General features: G+C 46.9%; 2 protein-coding genes and 1 non-coding gene across 3 annotated transcripts in view; 2 read left to right on the top strand and 1 right to left on the bottom strand.

Annotated features, from left to right (window-relative positions):
- Positions 1-958: 958 nt before the first annotated feature.
- Positions 959-3,892, bottom strand: LOC125995732 (RNA transcription, translation and transport factor protein-like). Its single transcript, XM_049764738.1, is given in 5 exon segments — positions 959-1,116; positions 1,305-1,513; positions 1,515-1,609; positions 1,611-1,865; positions 3,824-3,892. Coding segments are annotated over 5 exon segments (786 nt in total).
- On the top strand, positions 2,641-2,747 carry LOC125996693 (U6 spliceosomal RNA). The gene has a single exon (XR_007491375.1). It is a non-coding gene; the product is annotated as a U6 spliceosomal RNA (small nuclear RNA).
- Positions 3,893-11,116: 7,224 nt separating the features above from the next.
- Positions 11,117-11,957, top strand: part of ACAT2 (acetyl-CoA acetyltransferase 2) — a 14,369-nt gene continuing 13,528 nt past the window's right edge. Inside the window, exons 1-2 of the mRNA XM_049765387.1 lie at positions 11,117-11,238; positions 11,671-11,805. Coding sequence (XP_049621344.1) covers positions 11,184-11,238; positions 11,671-11,805 — 190 coding nt within the window. The 5' untranslated portion in view covers positions 11,117-11,183. The remainder of the gene's footprint in view (positions 11,239-11,670; positions 11,806-11,957) is intronic.

The following is an 11,957-nucleotide window of genomic DNA, read 5'->3' as shown; positions in this document are numbered from 1 at the left end:
AACCCCTGCCCCAAGCACTGCCTAAAGTGATCTCTGAGTGCAGATCCAGGAATAACCCCTGAGCATTAATGGATGTGGCCCCCAAACAAAACTAACTTATTCACTATTCTATCTCCCTAGCCCTGTTCCTGGTTTTTAACTTTTAGAATCAGCACTTAATGTTTAAGGGAGAATGTTTCAGGTTTGGCTGCCACAAGGTTTTAGAAAGAGAAAAGGGTATACTTCTTCCTCTTTCCTGATAGGTTAACCAGGTTCCATCCTATTCAGGATATGCTTGTTACTCATGGTCAGAAGTACCTTTGGATGAAAGCATCTTTTGGATTGGTGCCTTAGAACACCTGTTCTCTACCCCAGGGTGTGGTCTGGTACTTCCTAAATAAAGACTTGGGTCTGGGGATGGGGGAAAAGCTTGCGAGTTTAGTTTTCCACCACTGAGCTATCTGTTTCTGAGGAGTGGAAGGCTTACATGTGGAAATTCCTGAACCTGTTTTTTTTTTTTTTTTGGAGGGGGGGCACACCCAGCGGTGCTCAGGGGTTACTCCTGGCTGTCTGCTCAGAAATAGCTCCTGGCAGGCACGGGGGACCATATGGGACACCGGGATTTGAACCAACCACCTTTGGTCCTGGATCGGCTGCTTGCAAGGCAAACACCGCTGTGCTATCTCTCCGGGCCTGTCCTGAACCTGTTTTATCCTTTTAACCGTATGTGGATTATTTCCTTCATCAGTGTTTGCTTCCAGACCCATATCACTCTAATATTTTGGAACTGGGGCATGAAACTTCCAATACACTTCCCATTTTTCCCCACTTTCCCCAACTTTATTAAAGAAAATGCAGTGATGGTAAATCTCTAGAACAAAGTCAATTTTCTGGGCTTCCAACCTGGAAAACGTGACATTTGATTTCCAAGCACATGCCAGAGTGTACATGATTCCAATGGTACTAAGGAGGGGAGAAACTAAAATCCTATAAATGTTTGTCTTCCAACTTTTTCCAGTCTGTGGTCTATCTTTGGATAGGCAATAATTGCCTGAACAGCTACTAAGTCTTCATTAATTTTTGTCTGTAGCTCTTCTATATGCAGCAATCGCAGAATTTGAGCAGTTTTATTAAGAACTGCATCTCCTGGGGTTGGAGAGATAGCATGGAGGTAATGCATTTGCCTTGCATGCAAAAGGTCGGTGGTTCGAATCCCAGCGGTTCGAAACCCGGCATCCCATATAGTCCCCCGAGACTGCCAGGAGCGATTTCTGAGCATAGAGCCAGGAGTAACCCCTGAGCGCTGCCAGGTGTGACCCAAAAACCAAATAAATAAAGAACTGCATCTCCTGTGTCAAAACCGAGAATATGCTTCTCTAAAGTAACAGGCAGGCCCTCTTTTGTTTGATAAGCTTTAGCAACTGCATCCTGTGTCAGGCTCCTGGACCAAAATGCGAATGCCTTAAGCATTACCAGGTAATCATCATGACGCTGAATCTGAAGAAGATTGGCCAAAGCCATGACACCAGCCTTAGTCAGGGTTAGTTACATCCAAATTGATCAATGGTTCTGCATTTTTAGCTGTATTGTCAGAGTTTCTTGTATGATTAGGAGATAAATCTTTGTATTTTTTCAGCATTATCTCCATATTCAAGTCTAACTACTAAGTCAAGAAGCCAGTCAATTGCTTCTTGTCGATTTTGAATCTTGAAAGGACAATTAACATCTCTGAGATACTTTTCAAAGAACTTGGGCCACTCACTGCTGTGGATGTTTCTTAAATCACCTCTTTCTTCAATCTTGTAATGTCTGATCTTCTGGTCTTCTAGCCAAACAATAAAGTTTCTAAATTCTGTTTCATCGTTGCAGTTGAAGGCCGCAGGGGTCTGGCCAGGAGAAAAGAGAGGGCGAGCAGGAGCAGAGGCACAGGCACCCCGGTGACACGGCGCGGGAGAGATGGCCTACACTTTTTTTTTTAGCTAACTAAAAGAACCTTTGCAGGAGTTGGAGAGATAGCACAGCAGTAGGGCCTTTGCTTTGCATGCAGCCGACCCAGGACAGACCTGGGTTCAATTTCCGGCATCCCATATGGTCCCCAGAGCTTGCCAGGAGCAATTTCTGAACACAGAGCCAAGAGTAACCCTTGAGCGCTGCCGGGTGTTCCCAAAAAATAAACAAACAAAACAAAATTGACCTTTGTGCTCAAATTGTAATTTGCACTGTAAAGAAGACTGATAGTTTAAAATTAAAGATCATACCCACAGAATGGGAGAAACTATTCAACCAATACCCATCTGACAAGGGGCTAATATCTAAGATATACAAGGTACTGACAGAACTTAGCAAGAAAAAAAAATCATCTAACCCCATCAAAAAATGGGGAGAAGAAATGAACAGACACTTTGTCAAAGAAGAAATACAAATGGCCAAAGGGCACATGAAAAAATGTTCCACATCACTAAACATCAGGGAGAGACAAATGAAAACAACAATGAGGTACCATCTCACCCACAGAGATTGACACACATCATAAAGAACAAGAACTATCAGTGCTGGCAGGGTTATGGAGATAAAGGAACACTCATTTATTGCTGGTGGGAATGCCATCTAGTCCAGCCTTTATGGAAAGCAATATGGAGATATTTCAAAAAACTGGACATTGTGCTCACTTTGGCAGCACATATACTAAAATTGGAACTATACAGAGAAGATTAGCATGATCCCTGCACAAGAATGACACGCAAATTTGTGAAGCATTCCATATTTAAAAAGAAAAGAAAAGAAAACTGGACATTGAGCTCCCATATGATTCAGCTATACCACTCTTAGGGATACACAAAAATACAATACAAAAATCCCTTCCTCACACCTAAATTCATTGCAGCACTATTTACAATAGCCAGACTCTGGAAACAACCAAGATGCCCTTCAACAGATAAATGGCTAAAGAAACTGTGGTACATACACACAATGGAATATTATGCAACTGTCTGGAGAGATGAAGTCATGAAATTTTCCTATACATGTGTTACCCCTCCTACAGCCAAATACTAATCTTACCAGCCTACAGCTAAGAGGGGTCTGTGGTTGCTAATTAAAGTGGCCTGGAGAGGGGGTGAGAGAGCTTCAGCAAGAAAGATGCCGCAAGGGAAAGAGAAATCAGAGACACTATGGATGCAGTCTATTTAGCTTAGAAGCCATGTAAGATATGCACATGGTGGTTAGGGCCTTATTAATAAAACTTCAAGTCTCCTGAAATCTGACTGTTGTGGATCATTTCCTTGCCGTTATCCTGAACCTACAAACCTGCCAGGCTAAAAGGGGCTGCAGGCCATGGGCCAAGAAAGGCTCTACTATCCATGCACCATCCAGTACTATATAATTAATATTTAATACAGCATATATGGATGTATATGGAAATTGTTATACTGAGTGAAATAAGTCATACGGGAGAGAGACACACACTGTGTGGACCCCCTGCTTTTCCCGAGCGGCTGAAACATAATTTTGAGGTTATTGGTGGACTGGTGTCCTCCCAGGCAGTCTGTCAGGAATGTCGATTCAGGGTATCTCCCTGCTATTTCAGGGTGACTTGGAGGACATCACACTATCATGTGGAAAATGGCCAGTGGTTGCATGATTGAAACATACCTCTTCTCAGCTATTATCAGATTGGCTGCACATCCCTGTGGCAGTTTGTTATAATCTGCCACGTCCTGGCCTCTAAACCAGTCACCTTTGCACAAAGAACAGGATTTGTGTCACCTGAGAGGTCAGTAGGCCTCAGTCTCCCAAGGACAGTGCCCACCTGGGGATTAGCATGCAGCATCCTTGCTCTGTTTACCTGGTCCTGCTGGCACCGAGCATTCTTTGTGCAGAATGAAACCCTCAGGTTCAGCTTGAACTTGGCCATTGTGAGTATACTGGCTGTGGTCTATAAACTAACTGTGGCTCATTGACTTGCCTTCCTGCAGGTCTCACTGAAGTGAAAACTGATGAATTTCCTCGCCGTGGCAGCAGCCTGGAAAGCATGTGTAAGCTCAAGCCCTACTTCTTGAAGGACAGAATAGGGATGGTGACCCCTGCTAATGCTTCAGATGGGCTTCTTGATGATGTTCTCAAATGTTCTCTCTGGCTACCATATGTTTCATATTTTCTGAAAGAGTGCTATTTAGGAGTCATTGACTGGTAACATGTACCTGCTTCACACATAGGCATGACCTAGCAAAGCTGAATCAACACCATGTTTTTCCATTGACTTCTTTAAGGAAACTGAAAGAAAGCTTGGCTTGGTCTGAACAAGGAAGAGCCATTCATGGAGGTGACCAGAAAAATCACTATGATGCAGGGCACTACACTTTTTCATTATGATCACATCAGCTCTTGCAGGGAGGCAGCCTCAAGAAACAAGTAAAGTCTCATTTCCAAGGCAAGGCTACCTTTGTGCAGCTCTAAGGTCTCTCTCATTAAATCAGTTATGTCAAAGACATCTTGTTTGATTTTTGTTTGGGTTATTCCCAGAGGCACTCAGAGTATTCCTGGCTCTGTGTTTAGGGTTCACCCCTGCAGTACTCAGTGGTCCATATGCAATGCTAGGAATCAAACCAGGGTTGGCTACATGGAAGGCAAGTGCCCTGCTTTTGTATTAGCTCCCAAGATTCAGTGCTCTAAGTCACAAAAACTGTTTTGGCATTAAGCTTATGACTCCCTATCTTACTGGTGTTAGCCAATTTACTGGTCTTACTGGTCTTAGCTAATTTCCCACTTAGTATTCATTCTGATGTCTGATATGTCTGGGTTTGATACCTTTGAGTGTTTGCTAATTTATGCTCTTACCACATCTGGGAAAAGAGTTTACTTCTCATATCTGTTGCAACAGACTAGAATTGGCCAGAGGAGCAATCTTTGTGCCCATATTGGTGTCTGCAGCAAAGACTTGTCTTCATTAGTCACTGCCTGAGTGACACAGTGGCTGGAATGGACAATATATAAGGGCTGCAGTGCAGATATGTCCCCAAGTACTTGCTTCCTCACAGTATGCTGGGTGGTGTGTCACATGCTGAGATATGTGTACAAAAATAAGTTTAGTATAGACTTAGAAATGAATGGGTTTGGGGCCTGGGGAGATAGTGCAACAGGTAGGCACCTTACCTTGCACACTTCTGCCCAGTTTCAATTCCCAGCATCCCAGAGGGTCTCCCAAACACACCGGAAGAGATTTCTGGGCTCAGAGCAAGGAATAAGCCCTGAACATTGCCTGGTGTGACTCCAAAACAAAACAAAACAAAAATAAAAGCAACAACAAAAAGAAATGACAGGTGACAGGAGATGGTACTCAGATCAAGAGTCATGTAGCCCCCCTGGGCCAGTGTGGGAATGGGGAGACACTAACAACTCTAGATGTTGCCAGCCGAATGCTAGATCCCATAGATCTCTGGTCTGTACAAGGAAAGTGAAAAACCAGACTCCCAGGGTAGCCATGCAGGAAGAGAAGAAGACGGGCCAGGCCAAGTGGCTAATGCAGTACAACTGGTGTTTTGTGAATATGTTGCCCATTTTGGCAAAAATAAGGGTCCCAGTGATAACTCCTAACTCTGTAATTCTGGCTTTCTGGAATAAAGCCATGAAACCCAGCAAAAAAAAAAAAAAAAAAAAAAAAAAAAAAAGAACAAACCCTCCTTCCATAAATAAAGAAAAGTAGTTTAGGTACTGTGCTATATAATACTGTGAGTGTTCAGGAATTCAGTGTTGCTACAGCTTCCTACTTCCACTACCATCATCAATACCTTTTCTACCTTCCTTTTTTTTTTTTTTTTTTTGGTGTTTGGGCCACACCCAGCGGTGCTCAGGAGTTACTCCTGGCTGTCTGCTCAGAAACAGCTCCTGGCAGGCATGGGGGACCATATGGGACACCGTGATTCGAACCAACCACCTTTGGTCCTGGATCGGCTGCTTGCAAGGCAAACGCCGCTGTGCTATCTCTCCGGGCCCCTTTTCTTCTTCTTTTTTTTTTTTTTTTTTTTTTTTTTTTTTGGTTTTTGGGCCACACCCGGTGATGCTCAGGGGTTACTCCTGGCTATGCGCTCAGAAGTCACTCCTGGCTTGGGGGTCCGGGCCCCTTTTCTACCTTCCATCTCACCACCCTCTACTTCTACTGATAGGCTGACTCTATTCTGTTATCATAGTTCACTGTTCATTCCTTTACTGTATTTCTTTCTACTCCATTTTTGAGAACATCATTAGGTATTTCTCCTTTGATTCACTTCACTCTGCATGATTCGCTCTAGCTCCATCCAAGGACTGAATTGATACCTATTTGTTTTCTTTTTACTTTTCCCCCACTTTGGGTCACACCCAGAAGTGCTCAGAGGTTACTCCTAGCTCTGCACTCACCCAGGAATAATATGGTGTTCGGTGAACCATATGGATGCCAGAGATCAAATCCGGGTTGGTTGCAGGTAAGGGCTATATCATTTCTCTCTTTCTCTCTCTCTAGTCTTCTTTGGTCACACCCAGGGACTCTCAGGGGTTACTCCTGGCTATGTGCCCAGAAATTGCTCCTGACTTGGGGGACATATGAGATAATAACAGGACTCGAACCCAGGTTCTATCGCTCTGGCCCCTCTTTCTCAACTTCCTTCCTTCCTTCCTTCCTTCCTTCCTTCCTTCCTTCCTTCCTTCCTTCCTTCCTTCCTTCCTTCCTTCCTTCCTTCCTTCCTTCCTTCCTTCCTCCCTTCCCTCCCTCCCTTCCCTCCCTCCCTCCCTCCCTCCCTCCCTCCCTCCCTCCCTCCCTCCCTCCCTCCCTCCCTCCCTCCCTCCGTGAATTGGGAATGTGCAAGACAAGAGCCTCACCCTCTGTACAGGCTATCCACCCTCCCTTTTTTTTTTTTTTTTTTTTTTTTTGGTTTTTGGGCCACACCCTCGGTGCTCAGGGGTTACTCCTGGCTGTCTGCTCAGAAATAGCTCCTGGCAGGCACGGGGGACAATATGGGACACCGGGATTCAAACCAACCACCTTTGGTCCTGGATCGGCTGCTTGCAAGGCAAACGCCGCTGTGCTATCTCTCCGGGCCCCACCCTCCCTTTTTTATTTAGTTTTTGCAGTAGTTGGAAACAAACTCAGGCTCCATCATGTATATGTGATCCTGTGCTGTACACCCTTGACTCCCATACCTAACCGTAACCCTAACCCACTCAATACTGCACAGTACATCCTGCTTTGCATGTTCAGTGAGGAATGGTTCTGCCCTCTGACCCATTACTCTTTCTTCAAGGTTGAAAAGGCAGTGTGGTCCCTGGGTGATGTGGATACATTTGAAATCAATGAAGCCTTTGCAGTCCTCTCCGTGGCAATCATGAAAGAACTGGGATTAGACCCAGAGAAGGTGAGAGGGAACCAGCAGTCCTAAGAGCTGGCAGAGGGCTTCAGGAGCCCCTTACCTATTCCTCAACTCCCCAGAACCAGCATCTCCCTCTTCTGTTCCATTCCACAAGGCATTTCTACAGATATGGCTGAAAGCCTGCAGCACCCCCTACAAAGGTGTGAGCATTCATCCCTTTGTGCAGAACAAGAATGATTTCATTTGTTTCCCCTCAGGTTAACATGCAAGGAGGGGCGATCTCCTTGGGACACCCCCTGGGTGCATCTGGCTGTGGGATTCTTGTCACCCTGCTGCATACTGTGGAATGCAAGGTTGGATGTCGTGGAGTGGCTGTCTAGTGCATTGGGCGGAATGGGGATCCCCTTGTACATCCAGAGAGACTGAGACAGATGGTTATTTCCATCCTGAAAATCCCTCAAAACTGGCTGGCTGGTCATGTGCAGTCAGGGCTGAGCAGAATGAGGTTGGAAATGAATCCCCTTGAAGAGAACCTAGGCTTGTCGGCTTTTGTCCTTTTAATGTGTAACACATAAGGTCCGGGGTGATGGGATCTAGCATGGTTATAAATAGAATTGTGAGCAGTCATCAATGGCTCCTGAGTGAATGGCATCTTCATAGCGATAATCTGGATGTCAGCTGCAAACTTCAAATTTTTTTCTTTTTTCTTTTGGGGCTACTATCAGTTGTGCTCAGGGCTTACTTACTCTTCGCTTTTCACTCAAGAATCCTTCCTGGTCATGTTCAGGGGACAAATGTCGTCCAGGAATTCAAACCTGTATTAGCTGCATGCAAGGTAAACATCATCTTTTTTTTTTTTTTTTTTTTTTTGGTTTTTGGGCCACACCCTGTGAGGCTCAGGGGTTACTCCTGGCTATGCGCTCAGAAGTTGCTCCTGGCTTCTTGGGGGACCATATGGGACGCCGGGGGATCGAACCGAGATCCGTCCTAGGTTAGCGCAGGCAAGGCAGGCACCTTACCTCCAGCGCCACCGCCCGGCCCCCGGTAAACATCATCTTAAGCACTTTGCCCACAGTACCATCCTTTGGGTCCCCAAACTTCAAACTTACTTATAATTTTTAGGTAACATCGGGCTTTGCTCAGGGTTTATTCCTAGCTTTGTGCTCAGATACTACTGGTGGGGATTGGGGGACCATATGGGGTGCTAGGGATCAAACCTAGATTGTGATACTCTCTGGACCCAAACTGTGAACTTGTTTCTCTTCTGACTCTGTACTCAGGTATTACTCCTGGGGGGACACAAGGAATGCTGAGGATTGAACCTGAGTCAGCCATGTGTAAGGCAAACACCCTGCCCTCTGTACTATCACTGCCTCCAATAAACTGCCAACTCTTGGCAGGGTAGCACAGGTGCTCAGGGCTGCTCTACATTCAGAAATGACTCCTAGCTGGCTCAGGGGACCATATGGGAAGGTGAGATTTGAGCCTGGATTGGATACCTTTAAGACAAATAATACCCTACCCACTGTACTATTGTTCTGGCCACTAACCTACAAACTTTATCTAAACTGTTAAAACAACCTTTTGAGGGTTTTAGGCTACACCACTGGTATTCAAGGGTTTGAATTGGGTTGGCTGAGTATAAGACAAACACTCTATCCACTGTGCTAGTGCTCTAGCCCCACAACCTTTTCACTTATGATCTTGACAGAACAAGATCAATCCTGAAGTCAGGAAAGAACAAAATACCAATAAGTAAATGCTCCCTTCAAACACTCTCATACCTTTCAATCTCATGCATTTCAATCTACTTTAACTTGGGGAAATATTAGGACACTAAATAGGTTGGTAAGAGTAGCAAAATCAATGCTGAAGGAATTGTAAAAAAGACTACTTTAATATTACATAATATTTATAAAATATAATTTCTAAATTACATTATACAATAATTTAATAATTACATCTATAATTGTTTTACTTTATTATGCAATATAATACAGAATACAGAATTTATATGTTATATATAAATTCCATATAATTTCTAAGTATATAATATTCAGAAATGACTCATTACTAGGTAATTTTTTTTTAACTAGGTAATTTTTAAATACATAACTTGTAACAAGGATTGCGTAAATATGGGCGGCATTGCAGCCTGGATAGTGAGATAATCCCAGGCGATCTCTTGGGCTCCATTGCTCAGACTTGCCTGGTGGGATGTGGAAACAGTTCATTGTGCTACACCCGGAAATACTCAGGGGTTAATTCACGCTCTGCTTCAGGATCACAACTGGCAGGGCATGGGGAAACATCTGTAGTACCAGGGATCAAGCCCAGGTTAGTCCCATGCAAGGCAAATGCACTAGATTACCTGTCTGGTGCTAATAGCCCCTTTTTATTGGGCACTGTTAATTGAACTTTTCATACAATGAGCACTCCAAAAGTTTAACCTTCCCCCAGATGGCAGCATGACTAGAGAAAGAACACATAGCTCGCTTGACTAGAGCTGCTTAAACAAAGTGCTGGGGCTGAAGGGACAGTTCAGAAATAGGGCTTTTTTTGCCTTGCATGCAGCTGTCCAGGCTTATCCCCCATCTGGTTCCCAAGACTTCCAGGAGTGGTCCTTGAGCACAGAGCCAGAAGTAACCTCTGAGCACTGATTGATGAATGGGTCCCCAAAACTAAAATTAAAAAACAAAACAAAACCAAAAACAATGGAAAAGTGGGAGGGCAGAGAGGCCCACTGTGCTTTGGGGGGCCTCACAATGAAGTTCTATCTCCCCTATGCGCACTGCGGCATCAAGCTGGGCATCTGCTTGTTCCGAAGGTGGGCACACACTTCCACACCGCACAAGCTCCACAATGACTGAAGATCCTTTTCCTCTCCTCGTTCACTGAGCACACTTTTTTGCCCTGTGGGAGCTGGCTACCAACTGGAGGCCATGTCCTGCCTTCAACACTGGCCAGAGATCAGAGGATTCTTTGGACCAACTTGGGAGAACACAAGTGGGGCCCATTCCTGCCGGCTATGGGTTCCTGCCACCACCATTACCCGGCCTGCCCGAATGTTTACCCTGTGTACAAACACTCCATGCCAGTATTAACACTGATTTGTCCTGCTTCCTCTCACCTTTTTAATGCCTCTCAAATCCCTACGAGGAGAGGGGGGCTGTTAAACGCCCATTCGCAAACATTTAGTTGCCTTTGAAGTAGGTCCCATCCAAAAAGCGAGAGATCTCAGGCAAGTTAGTTCTCTCTCCTATCTGACAACAGCAAGTCAGGAAGCTGCCAGCTCCTTCCTAGAACTCTAAATAAAGCCCTGCAGGTCAAGCGCTGCGCCTAGGGTTCGCAGTGTCTCCAAGCAAACCTCGACAAGAACAGACTGTGTCGAAAAGAAGGGAAAAGATGACGGGCAACAAGGTAAAAAAGACACACACAAAAAAAACAACCTGGGGCCATTTTGCCAGCCAAGAGGGCTTCATCCAAGGCTCCCCCAGGGAGCCCCCTAGGGAGAATCCTAGACATGCCCACTGCCACTTTTCAACGACTCGGAAAACCTCTGCAATCAAAGATGAAAAATCCGCTCCGCCAAGCCAAAAGGTCCGAGAAAAGAGCTAGCACGGGGGAGCTGAAAAAACCCAACGACGGCCTGAGGAGGTTCCAGCCATTCCTTCCAGTCACTTTAGGCCTTGCTGTGGCCCCCGCGCAAGCGCGGAGGGAAGGGGCGTGGCGAGAGGGCGACGGGCGTGTCCTAGATAGGCCCCGCCCTGCGCGTCAGCGGCTGGGCGGGTGGACTCGGCTTTTACTAGCCGACGGCGCCGGGACTCGGGCAGTTCGGAAGGAAGCTGCTGGACGTGCGGCGACATGAGTGCAAACGTCGACCCCGTGGTCATCGTCTCGGCGACGCGCACCGCCATCGGTGAGTAAACACCCTCAGACCCGCGAGGCTGGAGCCGAGTGCACCTCCCCTCGCCTCGCCTCGCCTCACCTCGCGCCTCCCAGAAGTCCGACTGGGCAGCCCCCTCGCCCCGCTCAGGCGGTGGTGACACGGGGCGGGGCCTCGTCTGCTCGCCGGCGCTGATTGGCTCCCCGGGTAGAGCCATCGCGGCGCCCGGCGCCCCCATTGGCTGGCGCGGAGAGGCGCCGTCTGGCGAGCGCGCTGATTGGTGGCTCGAGAGCCAGTCAGGTGTGAGGCGGCGGCGGCGGGGTGGGGCGACTGGGTGGTCTGAGGGGTGGTCTGAGGGGGCGCGCGACCTGAGGGCGTTTCCTTCCCCGGGTAGGGGGGCGGTCGGTCGCTGGGGGTCGGGCCCCCCTCAAGCAGCCCCTCAGTGTCTGTCCCCTTTGCACCCAGGCACTTTCAACGGCGTCCTGTCCACGGTCCCTGTGCATGAGCTGGGCGCTGTCGTCATCAAAGAAGCCCTGAGGAGGGCCTCCGTGGCGCCCACAGATGTGTCCGAAGTCATCTTTGGGCACGTGCTGGCAGCAGGTATCTTGCCCCTCTCGGGGGAATCTACGGCCACACCCACTTGCACCCAGAAAATCACCACCGTGGCCATCCCTGGTGGGGTACCCGCCTGCTGCCCAGGTTGCCTTCATGCAGCTTCACTGGTCACCAGTGACTGAGTTGATTAAGAATCT

The sequence above is a fragment of the Suncus etruscus genome, chromosome 18, assembly GCF_024139225.1.
Source record: "Suncus etruscus isolate mSunEtr1 chromosome 18, mSunEtr1.pri.cur, whole genome shotgun sequence".
NCBI classification, from domain to species: domain Eukaryota; kingdom Metazoa; phylum Chordata; class Mammalia; order Eulipotyphla; family Soricidae; genus Suncus; species Suncus etruscus.
Note: the sequence above shows the minus strand (reverse complement) of the source record. Positions and strands in the feature narration are given on the sequence as shown.